We start from the raw sequence: 17769 nt of genomic DNA, 5'->3' as shown, positions 1-17769 counted from the left end.
TGTTTCCGAGACTTAACGTCATAGTCCCCACAAAAAGGAGATGTTGGGCAGAATGACAGTGACAGTCACCTTTCACGTTTACTGTATGGAAAGCGGTGCATTGGAAGTGAATGGTGACTGCGAGTTACTTACATTATGACTAACAAATCCATTTATATTTCACACAAGAAAGAAAGTTACATGTTTGGAACAACGTGAGGGTGAGTAAATAATGACATAAAGTTCAATTTTGGGTGAACTATCCCTTTAAGAATGCTGTGAGCACTTAGTCTCGCGCCCTATCTGATTAGCAAACTTATTTCTGATGAATCATTCACATTATTTATATAGCTGAAAGTGTCATTATTTTTATATAAATGTATACCACCATCATATTTGTCATGTGTTTTATCCAAACCTGTACGTCTGACACACAAACAGTTGTTGGGCATAAATAGGCTCACCTTCACTGTATGGAGGAAAAAAAAGATATTTAGCAGGGCAGTAGCACTGTGTTTTGTTTTGGGTAACACTTTATTTTACAGTGTCCTTGTTACATATGTTACATGTACTTACCATAGTAATTATGCATAATTACGTGCAAATAACCATCAACCAAACCGTAACCCTATAGTAAGTACATGTTGTTTATTAATATTACTCAGTACTTAAATATATAATTACAGTGTAACAATGACACCTTAATATAAAGTGTAACCATGTTTTGCATAATACAACACACACCATTTGACCAGTTTTGTGTTTGCAAGTTTTTTTTGACGGCTATACCTTTTAACAGCTGTTCTTAAAGGTGTTATAGAGGATGTTTTGTTTTATGCATTTTTGCAATATTACTTGAAACTGTCTTTACTAACTGATAAAATACTATTTATTAGGTGCACTGAAAGGAATAATATCAATATACATCATCTGTGCACGAGGTAGGGCCTTAAAAACATCAGCCAATTGTTTACGTGATCATCCTATAGCACCTTTTAAAGGGATAGTTCACCCAAAAATGAAAATTGTCTCAACTTCATGTCATTCCAAACCTGTGTGGCTTACTTTCTTTTGTGAAACATAAAAGATAATTTTTGAAACGTCCGAAGGGCTGTGCTTCATACATCGCTTACACTGTTTGTTTGTTTTTTACAATAGACAATGGACATTTTGCCTGTGATATTTCACTAAAAGTTAGTTAATGTGACTGAACACTAATTCAGACAGGTTTGGAATGACATGAAGGTGAGTAAATGATGACAGAAACTTCATTTTGGGGTAAATTATTACCGTAAGTGTGTTGTGACCGCTAATTTTCCCAGCCACCCATATTAAATGGTGACAGTTTAGCTTTTGTGAATGAGGAAAGGAGCTGGAAGGCCTGTGGCAGGACATTGCATTATGTAAACATAGTCAGCCTTCCCTTAGGAGGCAAAGGAGTTTTTACCACCCCTGTACAGACTTGTTCAGTGACATACTTTCAGGATGACTCCCACCTTAAACCTTATGGGCACTTTTCATTATTCAGAGGAAGTGAGTTTGTACTCTCCCACTCTCATACCAATCCAGGTCTTCTCAGAAAATGGGTTGGTCTGGTTTATCAGCTCTACATTCCATGTTTCACTGTGATATGGAACATACCACAAACAAAACAATGCTGCAAGTTAAATCGTATCAAATGTTGCCAAATATGCCAAGTTTTGATTTCTCCAGTCGTGCATGCAGATGATTGAGTCCATTTATCAGGTGCATTTGGCATCTTGTGTACGTATAGGAGACTTGGCTAATATTATGGTAATGGTTAGTGGTTCAGTCCTGATTTAACACTGTCTGGCTCTAATTGATGTGAAACTCTTCCTGTCAGTTTGCCGGGCCTCGTAGGCATAGCTGCTAGCAGAGATGTCCTGAGCAGTCACATCAGGAATGGGCCTGATTAGAGTTATCTGGGTTAGCTCAGGGTTTGTAGGTCATGGTAGCATCATCTTCAGAGTTGTGGCTCATTGCAACTCTCCAGCCATCAGAGAATGTTAGTGCAGGTTTTATGTTTATCAGTGCAACTTTCATGAATGTCTGTAATTCTCAATCCGTTTCATATGGTGAGATATCTGTTCTTGGGGTCGTATTACAGGAACTTTCTGTAAGTTTTTTTTTTTTTTTTTTTTTTTTTTTTTAAAGTTCTAACAGAAATCATGATTACTAAACAGTCTATGCTCACAATTAGGGCTGGGCGATATATCGCATGCGATTGTCACGCGCATTTTGTCAGTAATCTACGGCTCTGTCTATTAAATGCCACTCCATTTGAAAGCAGGTGATGGCGATTTAGCGGTAATCAGGGAACCGGCTTTACTGACGAAATGCTCGTGACAATCACATGCGATATATCGCCCAGCCCTAATCACAATCATAATTAATCAGTTACAGGTAATAAATCACATTTTTAGCTTTTTTCCCCCAAGCAGTTTAATAAACAATTGTTGTTTTATTATTATTTATATACTTTAGTATTTATTAATGTTTTGAATTGGCCTTTATTTTATATTTTCATTTATCGTTTGTTCAAGTTTTTTTAATAATTTTGTTAGGCACTTTTGTCATCAGCGTTTGTTTGTTTTAGTATTTCTATTTAGCTTAATTTTTTTGTAATTTTAGTACTTTAAACTTATTTATTTCAGTTAGCCGGCAAAACAACATTTCTAATTTCCATTCCAGTTTGTCATCTGATATTTATATTTCATTTCAGCATTATTTCATTATTTCATATTTCATAATTAAATTATTTTTAATAGTTGTAGTTTTAGATTATAATAACACTGAAATAAGTAATTCACATTAAATGTCTTATGTTTTAGACAAAAATCAGCCAATTATTTTGTATATTTCTTTTGTACCAACTAATATAATAAAATATAGTCACTTTGCTTCCACTTTGCACTGCTCACACACTCTGGAATGAATTTTCACACAGACAAATGGTATAAAAAAAAAAGAAAGAAAAAAAAAAAAAAAAAGAAGACATCCCATAGCCTAACCCTAACCAGTCAGATTTGATGACCACAGCTAAATCTTATATAATCGTTTATGAAGAATGTTTTAGCTTTTGGAATTGGCATATTGTAGTGGCATCCAGCTTTAATGAAGCACTTTTTAACCATATATTTACACTTTTAAAAATACCCTTTCATACTATTTATTTATAACTGAAATATAAAGTTTGGCTTTAAATGTGCTATTCAGTCTGGTTTAAATACACATTTTACTTATATAAACATTGTACCATTAACATTTCCAGTATATTTCCATTGTACTATTATTAAACCCACAGGGTCCCCTCATTCAGCTGTTTTTCTCCCACAGCAGTCAGAGTATTTTTAGTGTCTGTGTTCAGTTCACACAGCTGAAATGCTGTTCTGCCGATCTTTAAATCTGGTAGGTGACAGAGATTTCCAGCAAGCACCAGAGAGTTGCTCGGGGCTGTGAGCAGCCAGCTGTTCCTGACCAAATGTGTACTAGCCATCCTCTCACACTGCTGACATGAGCGATGCTGTTTTAATACAACAGTGTTCCTTAGTATTACCTGCCAGCACTTCGCACTGCTTAAGGAGCGACAGTGAAACTAATTTACCAAAAAATTTAGGTCAGGTTAGTTCAGAAGTAATGGATTGCATTCATACTGTTGATGTTACCTCATAACTTAAAAACTTATTAAGGTGAATTGCTAAAGGCCTAATGCTCTAGTAATACAGACTCAGCTCATTAAAATTCAGATCTTAATGCACGTATCCCGTTTCAGAGATGAACCAAGGTAGTAAAGTGATCGCTTCAAGCTGCATGTTTGTTTGTTGAAGTCCTTTGTGGTGAACTTATACTTTACAAAAAGACTGATTAACTAGATGTGATGGGAATGTTTTAAGATGTTAAAGGTGCCATCGAACGTTTTTTTACAAGATGTAATATAAGTCTAAGGTGTCTCCTGAATGTGTCTGTGAAGTTGGAGCTCAAAATACCCCATAGATTTTTTTAAATACATTTTTTTAACTGCCTATTTTGAGGCATAATTAGAAATGCACAGATTCAGGCTGTGGCTCCTTTAAATCGCGTGCTCTCCGCCCCCTCCCGAGCTCTCGACTCTATCACTGCATAAACAAAGTTCACACAGCTAATATAACCCTCAAAATGGATCTTTACAAAGTATGGTATTTATTTGGATGTTTACATTTGATTCTGAATTAGTTTGATAGTGCTCCGTGGCTAAAGCTAACATTACACACTGATGGAGAGATTTATAAAGAATGAAGTTATGTTTATGAATTATACAGACTGCAAGTGTTTAATAATGAAAATAGCGACGGCTCTTGTCTCCATGAATACAGTAAGAAACGATGGTAACTTTAACCACATTTAACAGTACATTAGTAACATTCTAACGAAACATTTAGAAAGACAATTTACAAATCACTAAAAATATCATGTTATCATGGATCATGTCAGTTATTATTGCTCCATCTGCCATTTTTCGCTGTTGTCCTTGCTTGCTTACCTAGTCTGATGATTCAGCTGTGCACATCCAGACGTTAATACTGGCTGCCCTTGTGTAATGCCTCGATCATGGGCTGGCATATGCAAATATTGGGGGCGTACACCCCGACTGTTACGTAACAGTCGGTGTTATGTTGAGATTCGCCTGTTTTTCAGAGGTCTTTTAAACAAATGAGATTTATATAAGAAGGAGGAAACATTGGGGTTTGAGACTTGCTGTATGTCATTTCCATGTACTGAACTCTTGTTATTCAACTATGCAGAGGTAAATTCAATTTTCAATTTGATGGCACCTTTAACTTTCAGAGAACTTAAGTATGATGTGGTCCTTTTTGGGAGGTTGGGGATGTTTTGAGGAAACAATTGTAGAGTTAAAATGAATATCCACACATTTACCACCAGTCCTATTATGTGAAAGGTCCCCTTTTGTTACCCTTTATTTAGTCTGTCATTATCGTATGTACCTTGTGAGTATTTCGATTGTTGTTTATCAGGTTTCTCGGCTGCAGTGTACGCATGAAGACTTTCCCGATCAGCTCTGTTGCACGGCTGTGAAATGCTCTGACCATGTTTGTCATACATTTTTGGATATTTTAATCATTTTGCAAATTAGCAAAATGTGAGTATTTGATTAACAAAAAGAGGAAGCAATAAACCAAGGCTTAAAAATAGTGACCTTTTACTCAGTCAATGACATGCAACTTTTACCAGTATGACTATGCTGCAGATTGTTTGCTCTTACTTAGAAGTCTGATTATACTATAACTTGCTTACACACTGAATAGTTAAATGAGCCTTGCCTTTGTCAGAGGATTTGAATTAGGCAATAAAGTGAACAACTGTGCAGTAACAGCAGTGTCAGCAAAGACTTTTTCAATTAGTTTTTTTTTTTATCTGTTGTGCCAGCTGGTTTCTTGAGATTTTGTAAAGATAATTACAACATCTTTTCAGCACAATCACAGGCTCGAGAGTATCTCTGATCAATTTGCAAATTTAAAGGGAATTAATTTTCTTGATAGGTTAACTACTCTACAGTTCGAAGGTCTGGGGTTAGTATGAAGAAATTAGTACTTTTATTCAGTAAGGATGTATTACATTGATCAAAAGTGACAGTAAAGACATAATGTCATTTTCTTTTCAAATAAATGCTGTTCTTTTGTACTTTCTATTCATCAAAAAGTCCTGAAAAAAACTCATTTTCAGTTGTAGTAATATTTCACATTTACTGTTTTTACTGTATTTCTGATCAAATAAATGCAGCCTTGGTGAGCATAAGAGTAAAAAAGCTTACCAACCCCAAACTTTTGAACAGTAGTGTACATACATTAGTTTGGGATGAAGTATATGTATATGAAAGATATTGAGAAAAAAAAGATATTTCCATGATATTGAAGTTGTTCAGCTTTAAGTCAGGCTGCAACGGAATAGCACAAAATTAAATTGTTTTCCTGACTACATGTCTGCCATTGGTTGGATAAACCAATCAGTCAGTGTTGCTGTGTGGGGATGCTTAAATCCATGTTCTCATAGCACTACATAGTTTGCATTCTTTGGGTCAATTTTCTGTTTAGTGGGCTTTTAGGTGACATCTTCCTCCAGTACAGTAAGTAATTAAAGGTGCTCTAGAATTAAAAATTGAATTTACCTTGGCATAGTGGAATAACAAGTGTTCAGTACATGGAAAAGACATACATTGATTTCAAACTCCATTGTTTCCTCCTCCTTATATAAATCTCATTTGTTTAAAAGACCTCCAAAGAACAGGCGAATCTCAACATAATACCGACTGTTACGTAACAGTCGGGGTGTACGCCCCCAATATTTGCATATGCACATTCTTTATAAATCTCTCCAACAGTTTGTAATGTTAGCTTTAGCCACGAAGCACTATCAAACTCATTCAGAATCAAATGTAAACATCCAAATAAATACTATACTCACATGACCCGAAGCATGCATGCAGCATACATGACGTCTTGTAAAGATCCATTTGAGGGTTATATTAGCTGTGTGAACTTTGTAAATGCACTGTATTATAGAGTCGTGAGCTCGATTGGCAGGGAGCATGAGATTTAAAGGGCCAGCAGCCCTGAATCGGTGCATAGTTAATGATGCCCTAAAATAGGCAGTTAAAAAAATTAATAAAAAAAAATCTATGGGATATTTTGAGCTGAAACTTCACAGACACATTCAGGGGACACCTTAGACTTATATCACATCTTGTAAAAAAACGTTCGATGGCACCTTTAAAACAAAATCCAGTAGTCAAGCAGCTTTCATAAGAACATCTGTCTTTATCACCCGTTTATATCAAAGACGACAGGTTATTCCTGTCTTAGGGAAAAATCGTGATTTGCTTGTAATAATCTGTGCTGTTAACTATTTAATCTGACAACTGTATGTTGGAATGTGCCATGCGTCGCTGAGGCTATTCTTGCCCCATGTGCTGCAGCTTGCTCCTTTGTAAGGCTCTAGTTTTGGCCAGTGATCTCACTATGTTTCCCCCGACTGCCTGTGAGGCGTCTCAATGGAGTGACCTCACACATTGATTCCAGCGCTGTGAACATGGGGGTGGATTGTGAAAGCACACTTCTGCCTGACGCTTGGACTGTTCTTCTCAAGAACTTTCTGCAGAAATTCTATAGTTACTAAGTTATATATGTTGTTGTGTATGAGCCTGTGGTTCAGAGTTACAGGGTCGTATACATGGCGTGCTTTTGAGTAGGCCATGGTGTGTTTTTTTGCAGGCCTCTATGTGTCAGTCTCGTTCCAAAATGTCCATAGTCTGAAGACAAGTACAGACAGCTGTCTTGTGTGAAAGCTTCATCCAATGGTGTAATGACTTTTTTTTTTTTTTTCAGCAACCAGCCCAGCTGGCCTGTGTTCTCTTACTGGCTTTTACTTCTTTTGATCTTACATCTTTCTTAGGATAGTTTTATTGGTTGAGTAATGTGTTTAGAATAAATTTGTGAAAATTAACATGTTTAATTATGCCCCCAACCTGTATGTAAATTCCATAAAAATGAACATGCATGCCATTTGAACAATTCAAGTTACATTTATGTTATGGCCAATAGCAGATAAAGGTCTTAAAATTCTGTATTATATCTAAATTAAAAATAAAAATCAATTTAGTGAATTTAAACATCACAGCATAATAATAAAAATGGCCTATCATTCAATTCAGTTACATTTTTAATTGATTGACAGCACTAGTTATTATGTAAGTTCTTGTGTTTTTTGTCGTCACAACACGAATAGAGCTTTTTCTGTTTAAAAAGTATTACACAATGTTTGTCAGGTATCTTGCTTGTCAGATATTTGAGTTATGTTTTAGTACATTAGGTGAAGGTAGTGTTGACTCGATCAATGGACTGGTGTCTCACTGTCCTGCTTGCTATGCTATGTTTTACAAGTCAGAATCAAAACTGGTCTCTTTTTTGCAGTGAAATTTAACAGTCCTTATTAAACGCTGTTTCTTTCTGTTGTCATGCAGTTTAGGAACATATTTCTCATCGAATTATAAAGGATAAGCCCACCTGACCTCACCTTCCATGTTACTACGAAAACCGCACTGGATGTCCTCCTCTAGTTTACCTGCCAAACAAACAAAGTTGTCATGAGAGCCTGCAAGATCTCTCTTTCTCCAGGAAGGTTGAGGGTTTGGGTTGTCTATAAATACCCCCTCCCCTTACCTCCTCTCATTCACTTCCTGGCCTTTAAGAGGGGTCAAGTTGCACAGCTGCTCTCATTTGCTAATGTTAACCTGCTCTGTAGAGCTCTGTTCCTCTGGGCCGTCGCCTGCCAGCGGCCTTGTGTTGGTTCCTCTTTAGAAATAAGAGATCTGTACTTTTTTTTTTTTTTTTTTTTTGGTCAAGAGAGGGCGTCTCGCATCCAACCAAACTTAAGTTCTGGGTTCAATTCAGACTGATTTGCCAATCGTTTCCACTGATACTAAAAAGACCTGCACACAATTCGTTCACAAAAATATGTTTTGTTACATGTTCCTTTGTTTTGTGATGTCAGCAGGACATCGCTATTTATTAATCAATATATTGTTTCAGTGCCAAGACTTTGTTGCTCATTACATTCAATTCACAAGCTGATAACTCAGCTAAAATGTATAAACACTAGTTTAGCCTATGTCACATGTCTTAATGACCTTCTTTTGTCTTCCAGGCCAGAATAGCGTTCCTCCAAGGAGAAAGGAAGGGTCAAGAAAATTTAAAGAATGACCTTGTTAGAAGAATAAAAATGTTAGAATATGCATTAAAGCAAGAAAGGTTTGTAATGTTTTTTTATTATTATTATTTATTAATTATTTTTAATGTATTATTACTTTATCCTTTTTTTTAAACGTAATGATAAAAAATATATAATTTGTAAATGTATTTATAAAAAATATATATATTTTTTTGTATTTTAACAAAGATTCTCTCTTCCATTACCAGAGCAAAATACCATAAATTAAAATATGGGACAGAACTAAATCAAGGTGAAGTAAAAATGCCTAGCTTTGAATCAGGTAAGAGGATTCAACCTACTTTTGAAAATGTGTATATGAACTATCATTCAAAAGTTTTGGGGCTGGTAAAAAAAGGAAAAGAATTGACTGCATTTATTTGCTCAAAGTTTTATAATTCAATAAAAACTTGTCTATTTGAATAGATTTTTAAAGTGCAATTTATACGATTCTGTGCTCAAGAGACATTTCTTATTATTAATGTTAAATGGTTTTGCTACTAAACAATTTATGGGTACCGTGATAGTTTTTTTTAGGATTCTTTGATGAATAGAAAGTTTTATAATGTTGTAAAGGTATGGCTGAATTAAAAAAAAAAAAAAAAAAATTCCCCCAAATTTTTGAACAGTAGTGTATATATTTTATTCAGGATTCACTAATGTGGTTTTATTTTGTTTCTTAAAGAAGATACCAAAGATACAGAGGTCTCGGCTATACCTCAGAACAGCCAGTTAACGTGGAAACAGGGCAGGCAACTTCTCAGACAGTAAGTTAGCGTTGAGTCATTATGCTTTTCTGGATGTCACTTCCTCTGTGGTTGTGATAGTATTAGTCTTTCTAAGAGAGTTCATTGCCACCAGTTTCTATCACCTGAATGTATGAGCTCTATTCTGACTGTCTTTATACATCTGTCTTTTCAAGATATCTTCAGGAAGTAGGTTATACGGACACAATACTGGACGTTCGGTCGCAAAGAGTGCGGTCGTTACTGGGGCTGTCCGGCTCAGAGCAAAACGGTTCTGTGGAAACCAAGAACCTAGAGCAAATTCTCAATGGAGGAGAGTCTCCAGCCAAAAGAAAGGGACAAGACATGAAAAGGTACAGATTTCTCTTGATTTATTTGGGCCGATTCAACTGGTAGATTAATATTAACTGTTAACAGAGGTAGGTAGAATATCCAAAAACTGTACCCAAGTAAAAGTACAAGTATTTGTAGAAATATTTACTTAAAGTAAAAGTGAAAGTAATAATTTTTATAGTTACTTGAGTAAGAGTAAAAAAAGTATCCAATGAAAAAACTACTCAAGAAGCTTGTTACTAGTTACTTTTTAACATATAAGATAAGATATTTTAAGAAACGTCCAAAAAACAGGAAAGAAATGCTACATACTTTTTAGTAGTGTTATCGTGGCGTAATAATCTGTTTGGTTGTAAAATGTCGGCTATTGGCTGTATAAATTGAAATCAAATGAAATCGATACCTGTGGAATTTTTCACAGATAGCATATGCAGTTAAATTAGTAAAGATCTTCATCGCTGGCAAACAATAGGATGCATTTGCAGATTTGCTTTTAATTGACTGTAGGTCCACTGTCACTTCATCCAACGCTCCGAGTGAGAAACCGCTTCAGACGATTCAGTGCGTGCAGTAACTGAACAAATCATTCAAACTGATTCGCGAACTAATTTAGGCAGTTTTGCCAACTTGTTTGATCTAGTCTTGGAACCGAATCGACTCAAAAGTGTGATTCGTTTGTGAATGTGTTCATGAAAAAAGAGACAGCGCCCTTGGAATAAACTACGCATTTCTTAACGTGCAGTATTGCATTAAAGCTGCAGTCCGCCATTTTTCCTCTTTGTCGCCATCTCTGTTTGAAACATGCAATTGCAATCATATGCGGAATAGTTATCATTACGTGCATTGTGCCTCGGCACAGCTCGTCAGCGCGGATTAATCTAATGTTTGCTGTCAGTCACCGCACCGGTGTGGATGCTGTACTTCAGAATCACAGATTCTACGTCTTGAAACTATGACCAAAATAAGATTTTCACTGGAAAATATCAGCTGAACAAGAAAGTAACATTTCTACCACTTTTGTTCTGACCAACTGAGGAAAAAAGCATTAGGTCTACAATAAATGGCACTGCCAATGATGATTAAATCTAACGATCGCTTAGCCTGAATCATGCCAAACCGTGCAAATTATTATTACTGTTATACTTTGTTCTCAAATTGTTAATGTTAACAACATCAGCATTGCGTGACTATCCCAATCAGCTCCCTAGCTCCCTAGGTCGATTGATTTTGGATAATTTTTAACCCCAAAAAGTTATGGGCTGCAGCTTGAAAATAAAGTAATGAGAGGAATGACGCCCAGCGGAGCGAAGTAAAAGTACAGATTTTTCATTAGAAATGTACTCAAGTTAAAGTAAAAGTACCCACATTTAAATCTACTCTTAAAAGTACACATTTTCCCAAAAAATACTCAAGTAAATGTACTTCATTACTACCCACCTCTGACTGTTAAAAGAAAGATTTCTTTCTTAGCGGCTTTTTATTTCTCAAGATGTGTTTGGTTTGACAGGAATCCAGAGGTTCTGGAGACATTTAATTTTTTAGAAAATGCTGACGATAGTGATGAAGAGGAATATGATGAGGGTGACATAATGGAGGACGTGCCTGACAGGAGTGATAAACGCAGAATAAAAAAACACAAAATTAAGGTGTGTGGAAATTTTAGTGGTAATTGCAGTGAGTTATATAATGATCTCAAAGTAATCTTTCTCAGTATATGATTTTTTTGTGTAAAACAATTTGTAATTTGACTTCTTTTCCAGGTCGGAAATGAAGGTTTGGCTTCTGACTTGCCAGATGACCCTGACACAGAGGAGGCACTGAAGGAGTTTGACTTCTTGGTGAATGCAGAGGATGGAGAAGGTGCCGGAGAGGCTCGGAGTTCAGGAGACGGCACAGAGTGGGGTAAAAAAAATGCTTGCCAAACTCAAATAGTCAACATCAATTTTATTATCATTAAATATTTTGAAAATAGGGCACATCTCTTGAGTTTCTTAAAGGATTTGAGTGTGACAATTGAGTAATGACTGCAGGTTATTGACTGTTAATGACTGTTATTGTTAAGGGTTAAAATGAGGCCTGCAATTACTGGACTAGTTCACCCAAACAAGAACATTTTGTTGTTTGCTATTTTTCCAGCCCCGTGTTTTTTTGTTTTTTTTATCCCATGAAACAGAAAGAAATGTTAGGCAGAATATCCACACAGCTCTTTTCCATACAGTCAAAGTGAATGGTGATTTATACTGAAACAGAACTTTTGTTATTCACTGATATTTTGCTCTGCTGCTTGAAAATCTAGGCATGTGACGGTATCAAATTTTCATGTTACGATTAATTGATGAAGCTTTTGTCACGGTATACGGTATTATCACAATATTTTTTTTTAAGTTGCAAAACCATTTTTGTCATAGTTTAACAGGTTTAAGAACTCTTTTTGTAATAAAACAAAACAACTCTGACTGAAATTTTCAAACAGATTAAAATGCAAAAGAATTAGGCTATAAAGAACAACAGATAACACTTTACTCTATTTAATGCATTAACTAAGATTGAGCAATAGCTACATTTGATACAGAAAGTGTTATTTTTTGTTAATGTTAGTTTAGAAACACAACTGATCATTGTTAGTTTTATCTCAGGTCCATTAAATAAGTTATTTTGATTTTAGTAATGTTATTAAATAGTAACTAAGAAATTAACATTAATTAATACTTTAAGTATTTTTATTGTCAGTTTAGTGATAATGAATTAACATGTTAACTAATGAAGCTGTATGTTTTCAAAGTTTTACTGAACAATAACAAATAATCAGAACATTTCTAATCATTAGGGCATGTTGTCCTAAATATCCTTTTAAGTCTTTTTTAAGTATTCAGTATTTGGTGCTGTGATAAACAACACTGAGATTACAAAAAAATGAATGGCTGTTTGAAGCATTTTAAAAACTTCACTAGCGCAGTTACTTTGTTTGCACGGTTTCCGTGGTAACCGCTGCACGCTTGCTGTTCCATCAGCGCCCTCTGCTGTCAGAGAGTGAACGCGCACTTTCATTCAGCTCGTCTCCTTCACTGGTTCCGCCATGTGCTTCTCGTGCACGTTGGGATTGTTTACATCTGAGCGCGTGTCCTTTTGGCGCAGAATACAGCGGTGTTGTGCATTTTATACGATTGATGGGTAAAGTATTCTTAATTGCCTTATAAAAAATTAATAATTGGTAATAAATTATTATTTACGGTATTCTGAAGTGCCGACGATTACAATATCGTGCATATTCATTATCGCGATTTATCGCATTACTGAATATCGCCACAATATCTCCCTCATGTCACGATTGGATACATATCACGATACTGAACTTGCAATACAATATTATTGCGGTACTCCAAGACATATGGTAAAAGGATAACAGAAAATGAACTTTTGATTAAAATGCTAAATTTGGTATTACATTGGGGGTGGGAATGAATAGGCTTGGACTTGGTGCTGGTAACCCAATGCACAGGACAATGGTGACACCAAAATAAAAACATGATGAATATACTTGCACTCTGTCACTGACTAGATATATTTAAAATAATGTAGGCCACTTTTTACTGGTAACACAAGACATTTGGCATTATCAGGACCCACAAATAATCCCCCATTGCTTCATTATACATTATATTCAACATTACATAGAGTAGTTTAATGTAGTACTGACACTTAAACTTAAACGTAAACTTTTTTTCTCACACAGTAATTTTTATTTTAGGTGAACTATGCACAATACATATTGTCACTATCCATGATGCATATTGTTGCATTTTTGTATTGCAATGTACTGTGACTTGATATATTGTTATGCCCCTAAAATCTACACATGAATAATGACTTAAAGGATTAGTTCATCCAACAATGAATGTCATTCCAAACCCTAAACCACTCAATTATGGATTATGGATTAGTTTTACAATTTCTTTATGAACTTTTTGAAGTATCAAATTGGTAGTTGCAATGGAGTGACAGAAATCTCTCAGATTTCATTAAAATATCTTCCTTTGTGTTTCGAAGAGGAACAAAAGTCTACTAAATGGAACTAAATGAGGCTGTGTAAATGTTGACAGAATTTTCATTTGTTGGGTGAACTAACCCTTTAAGTCTGTTGCTTACACAAAGCTGCCATATGAGTCCAGAAGACTAGGAATGTAGTGCACAAGAGATGGTACTTCATTAGTAAAAATCACCATCCACTTTTGATACATGGAGATAAGCTGTTCAGACATTAGGATGTAGTTTTTTTTTTTTCTTTTTCTTTTCTTTTTACAAAAGAAAATCACTATATGAGGGTGTTAAAAATGAGAATTATTATTATAATTTTTTGTTTTTTTTTGAGTGAACTATTCTTTCAGTGTGTGCCTGCATGTGCGTGTGTGTCCTACGTATGTGCCTTGTGGCACACGCTGGCCCTGCGGTAGAATCTTAATTAGGCCAGTTGCTGTATCAGCATTCCTGACAGCTTCCAGCACAGGAGATTCTCTTACTGCTCTGACCAAAGCCAGCTGGGTCAAACACATCAGCCCATTACATCCGTCCCACACCCTTCTGCTTTCTTTTTCTCAGCCTCTTTTTGTCTTACTCTCTTCTGTCTGTTCCGACCCACTTCTAAACTAAGGATTATGTAAATGTCACCATAAATAGGACATGTATTTTTGGTAAAGAAGTTTAAGTATGTGTGTGTCACCCTTAAATGAAGATATTTATTACCATAAATGTGGTACGTTATTATTTTTTATTTCTAACTAATATTATCAATTGCATAAAAAGAAATGTTAATTTGTGGTTGGGCTGGTGAAAATGTTGGCAGGGCAGTTAAAAATTAGACTGTAGGAAACCATAAGCACATTTATTTTTGAGCCCTGCATAAATAAAAAATATGTGTGCGCTTACATATTATGATTTATAATGCATTATAGTTACAAAAAAATTTGATATTTTTACTAGTGGGTGCAGGACACTATAGTTCATTTATATAAGTGAAGATAGCAAAATAAAGTAAACTGACATATTATACCCAAACATTATTTATACAGTATATATATATATACATATACAGTCATGTGAAAAAGAAAGTACCCCCTTTTGAATTCTATGGTTTTACATATCAGAACAATTTTATGACCTGCTAAAAGCCAGATGACTTTATTAATTAAATACAACCTCAGATGAACAACAACATGGTTTATTTGACAAAAACTAGGCCTTCTCCAAAAACATGGAGAAGCCATGTGTAACAAACTAAGTACACCCATACTGCTTCCATAGGAATTATTTTTAAAAGGTTAGTTCACCCAAAAATGAAAATTATCCCATACTTTACTGTAAGACCTTCGTTCATCTTCAGAACACAAATTAAGATATTTTTGATTAAATCCAAGAGGTATATTCGTATCCAAAGACAGCAATTTAACCACCACTGTCAAGGTCCAGAAAGGTACTAAAGACATTGTTAAAACAGTTGACATGACTGCAGTGGTTCAGCCTTAATTTTATGAAAATTAAAATTTGATTAGCATTTGATTAGCAGTCATATGCTGCTAATCAAATGCCTTTGATCAATTGATCAGCAGCAAGCAGGACCAACTCTATAAAATCAGAAGTTTTTGCAGTTATCTGGTCTAGAACATTCAGGTGTATGTTGACACAATGCCAAGGAGAAAAGTCATCACCAATGATCTTGTTTTAACACCACACAAGTTGTTGTGGTGGTGTTCAACTGCTGGTGTATGTTTATGTTTGCAAAAAAGTCTACGGCATAGCTTAAGCCCTGTTTTTCACTCCAAGGTGTGGCACCTTGTTTACTGGGCCCTTCTCTTCTCTTTCCTATTCTTAGCTGAGCCTCTGCCATTCACGCCTGGTGGGGGCAAGTCCTTTATCATGGGCTCTGATGACATGTTGGAAAGTGTGCTGGGCCTGGGAGACCTCGCAGATCTGACTGTGTCCAATGACGAGGCTGAATACAGCTATGATGTAAGTACCCAGTGTGACAGACTGCTCCTGCTTTAATAATACTCTATTCTGGCATTAATAAATAATAAACTCTACTTTAAAAAATTAACTTTTCCCTGCTCAATTTTTAAATGCAGTATGTATTATGTTAATCAACAGTTAACGGTTATATAAAAACAGGCCTTTCTGTATAAAGGTTACTTGTCCAAGCCAGTGTGGTTTGCTGCGTGCTCAGATAGGACAACTATCCTAATGCCTCAGTCATTCGACCTGCAATTTCCAGGTTTCATTTCACAGTTGTTAAAGTGCCTCCGCAACGGCCCCTCCCCCTCCCTCTATTTTTAGCTGCCAGCCAATAAGGATGCGTTCAGGAAGACATGGAATCCCAAATATACCCTGCGAAGCCACTTTGATGGAGTGCGGGCCCTGGCCTTCCATCCTGTGGAACCGGTGTTGGTCACAGTCTCAGAAGACCACACCCTCAAACTGTGGAACCTCCAGAAGACAGTTCCTGCCAAAAAGTAAGTTCTCACTGTGGCTTTCCAAGAAAAGGGATGTCCTAGTTTTGATCTTACAAATTGTTCCTGAAGAAGCACATTGATTTTTTTTTTTTTTTTTTTTTTCTCCATGTTGTGTTTCCCCCATTAATGTTCCAAACAAACATCTAAACAAAGTTTGATTTTGCTTTGCAGAAGTGCCTCTTTTGATGTGGAGCCCATATACACATTTAGAGGGCATATGTAAGTATTAATTTCATTACATTGATTTCAGTTGTAGGGTCAATTTTTGTGACAGTATGGATGATACTGTGCATGTAGGCATTTCTACAGCCGTATGCATTCAGAAAGGTGGTGTTCACCTGGCCTCTGCCAAGCCCATTCATAAGATGGTTGGCATGATTCATTACTCCAGAGAATGTGTTTCCACTATTCCAGAGTCCACAGCATGAGCACAGTGATGTTAGCTATTCAGAGGTGCATTCAGTATGATTGTTTACATTTCACTTGCCTTTATTTGTCCCAGTGCTCTTATACTCAATACTGACACCTACTGGTGTGGATGCTTATTAATTTCTGACATTTCTTACCAGAGCTGTTTTTGTTAGTGAGTTTTTGCTGTCATAGTACACACATCTATAAAAAGGACATTTTTGGATTCAGTCCTAATGATTTTTCATGTGTTGTTGGCGGAACACAGCTGGCTGCTGCATTACACCATGATCAGTCTATTGTCAGTGGTTAAGTGAGTGCTTGAAGTCCTAGCATTTGTCCTCATTATGGTTAGTAATAGTAGTAGTTGGTCATTGTATGACCGGGCTGGTAGTGTGATGTCAGCATGGTGCTGTTCATGAGGTAGTGACCTTTTTAATTGGCACATTTAAAGGTTTAGTAAGCGATTTCTGAGGAAACACTGTTGATATTTGAAATCAACCTAAACACCCCCCCCCCTCCTTTCATTGCACAAACATGCAATGCAAGAGTGGATGTCTCTTTATCTTAGCTAAAGCAAAATAATGCATTGCAAAAAATAAAGCGAAGATGATGAACATACACAGTTACACAAGAGTTGTACAAGCAAAAGTTCGTTGTTGGTCGCCAGCAGGGTGGGAGAAAAAACGATGCATCGCGATTCTCTCTCCAACGATTCTGGATCGATTCTGAGAATTTCAGAATCAATTCTGAGCTTAGTTTTTATTCAGATGCGCGATGATGCTGAGTGTGCTTTAGAAACACCCGGATTCTGCTTGCTTCCAATTCTTCACACACATACACCCACTCAAACCTTCCTCAAAATAATCATTCATAAAGTTTAAAAAGGTTGAAGTGAATTACAACGACATTCACAGGCTTCACTGCACAGGATGCGCTGTGAGAGACGCGCGCATTGTTTGATGTTGCTGTGCGTGGTCTTGTCGTTGTTATTTTCCTTACAAATGCTCAATGAAGGC

General features: G+C 36.0%; 1 protein-coding gene across 2 annotated transcripts in view; it reads left to right on the top strand.

Moving 5' to 3' along the window:
* strn3 (striatin, calmodulin binding protein 3) overlaps positions 1-17769 on the top strand; it is a 28516-nt gene that overhangs the window by 1614 nt on the left and 9133 nt on the right. Inside the window, exons 1-10 of one of the 2 annotated variants that reach the window (XM_067366821.1) lie at positions 71-200; positions 8698-8801; positions 8970-9043; positions 9446-9527; positions 9683-9859; positions 11347-11485; positions 11600-11741; positions 15706-15842; positions 16167-16342; positions 16514-16561. In XM_067366821.1, the coding sequence (XP_067222922.1) occupies positions 8773-8801; positions 8970-9043; positions 9446-9527; positions 9683-9859; positions 11347-11485; positions 11600-11741; positions 15706-15842; positions 16167-16342; positions 16514-16561 (1004 nt within the window). In that variant the 5' untranslated portion in view covers positions 71-200; positions 8698-8772. Of the gene's footprint in view, positions 1-70; positions 201-8697; positions 8802-8969; positions 9044-9445; positions 9528-9682; positions 9860-11346; positions 11486-11599; positions 11742-15705; positions 15843-16166; positions 16343-16513; positions 16562-17769 lie in introns of those variants that run through there. The other variant, XM_067366820.1, reaches the window with a different exon arrangement.

Source organism: Chanodichthys erythropterus, chromosome 18 (genome assembly GCF_024489055.1).
Source record: "Chanodichthys erythropterus isolate Z2021 chromosome 18, ASM2448905v1, whole genome shotgun sequence".
In the NCBI taxonomy this organism is placed as follows: Eukaryota; Metazoa; Chordata; class Actinopteri; order Cypriniformes; family Xenocyprididae; genus Chanodichthys; species Chanodichthys erythropterus.
Note: the sequence above shows the minus strand (reverse complement) of the source record. Positions and strands in the feature narration are given on the sequence as shown.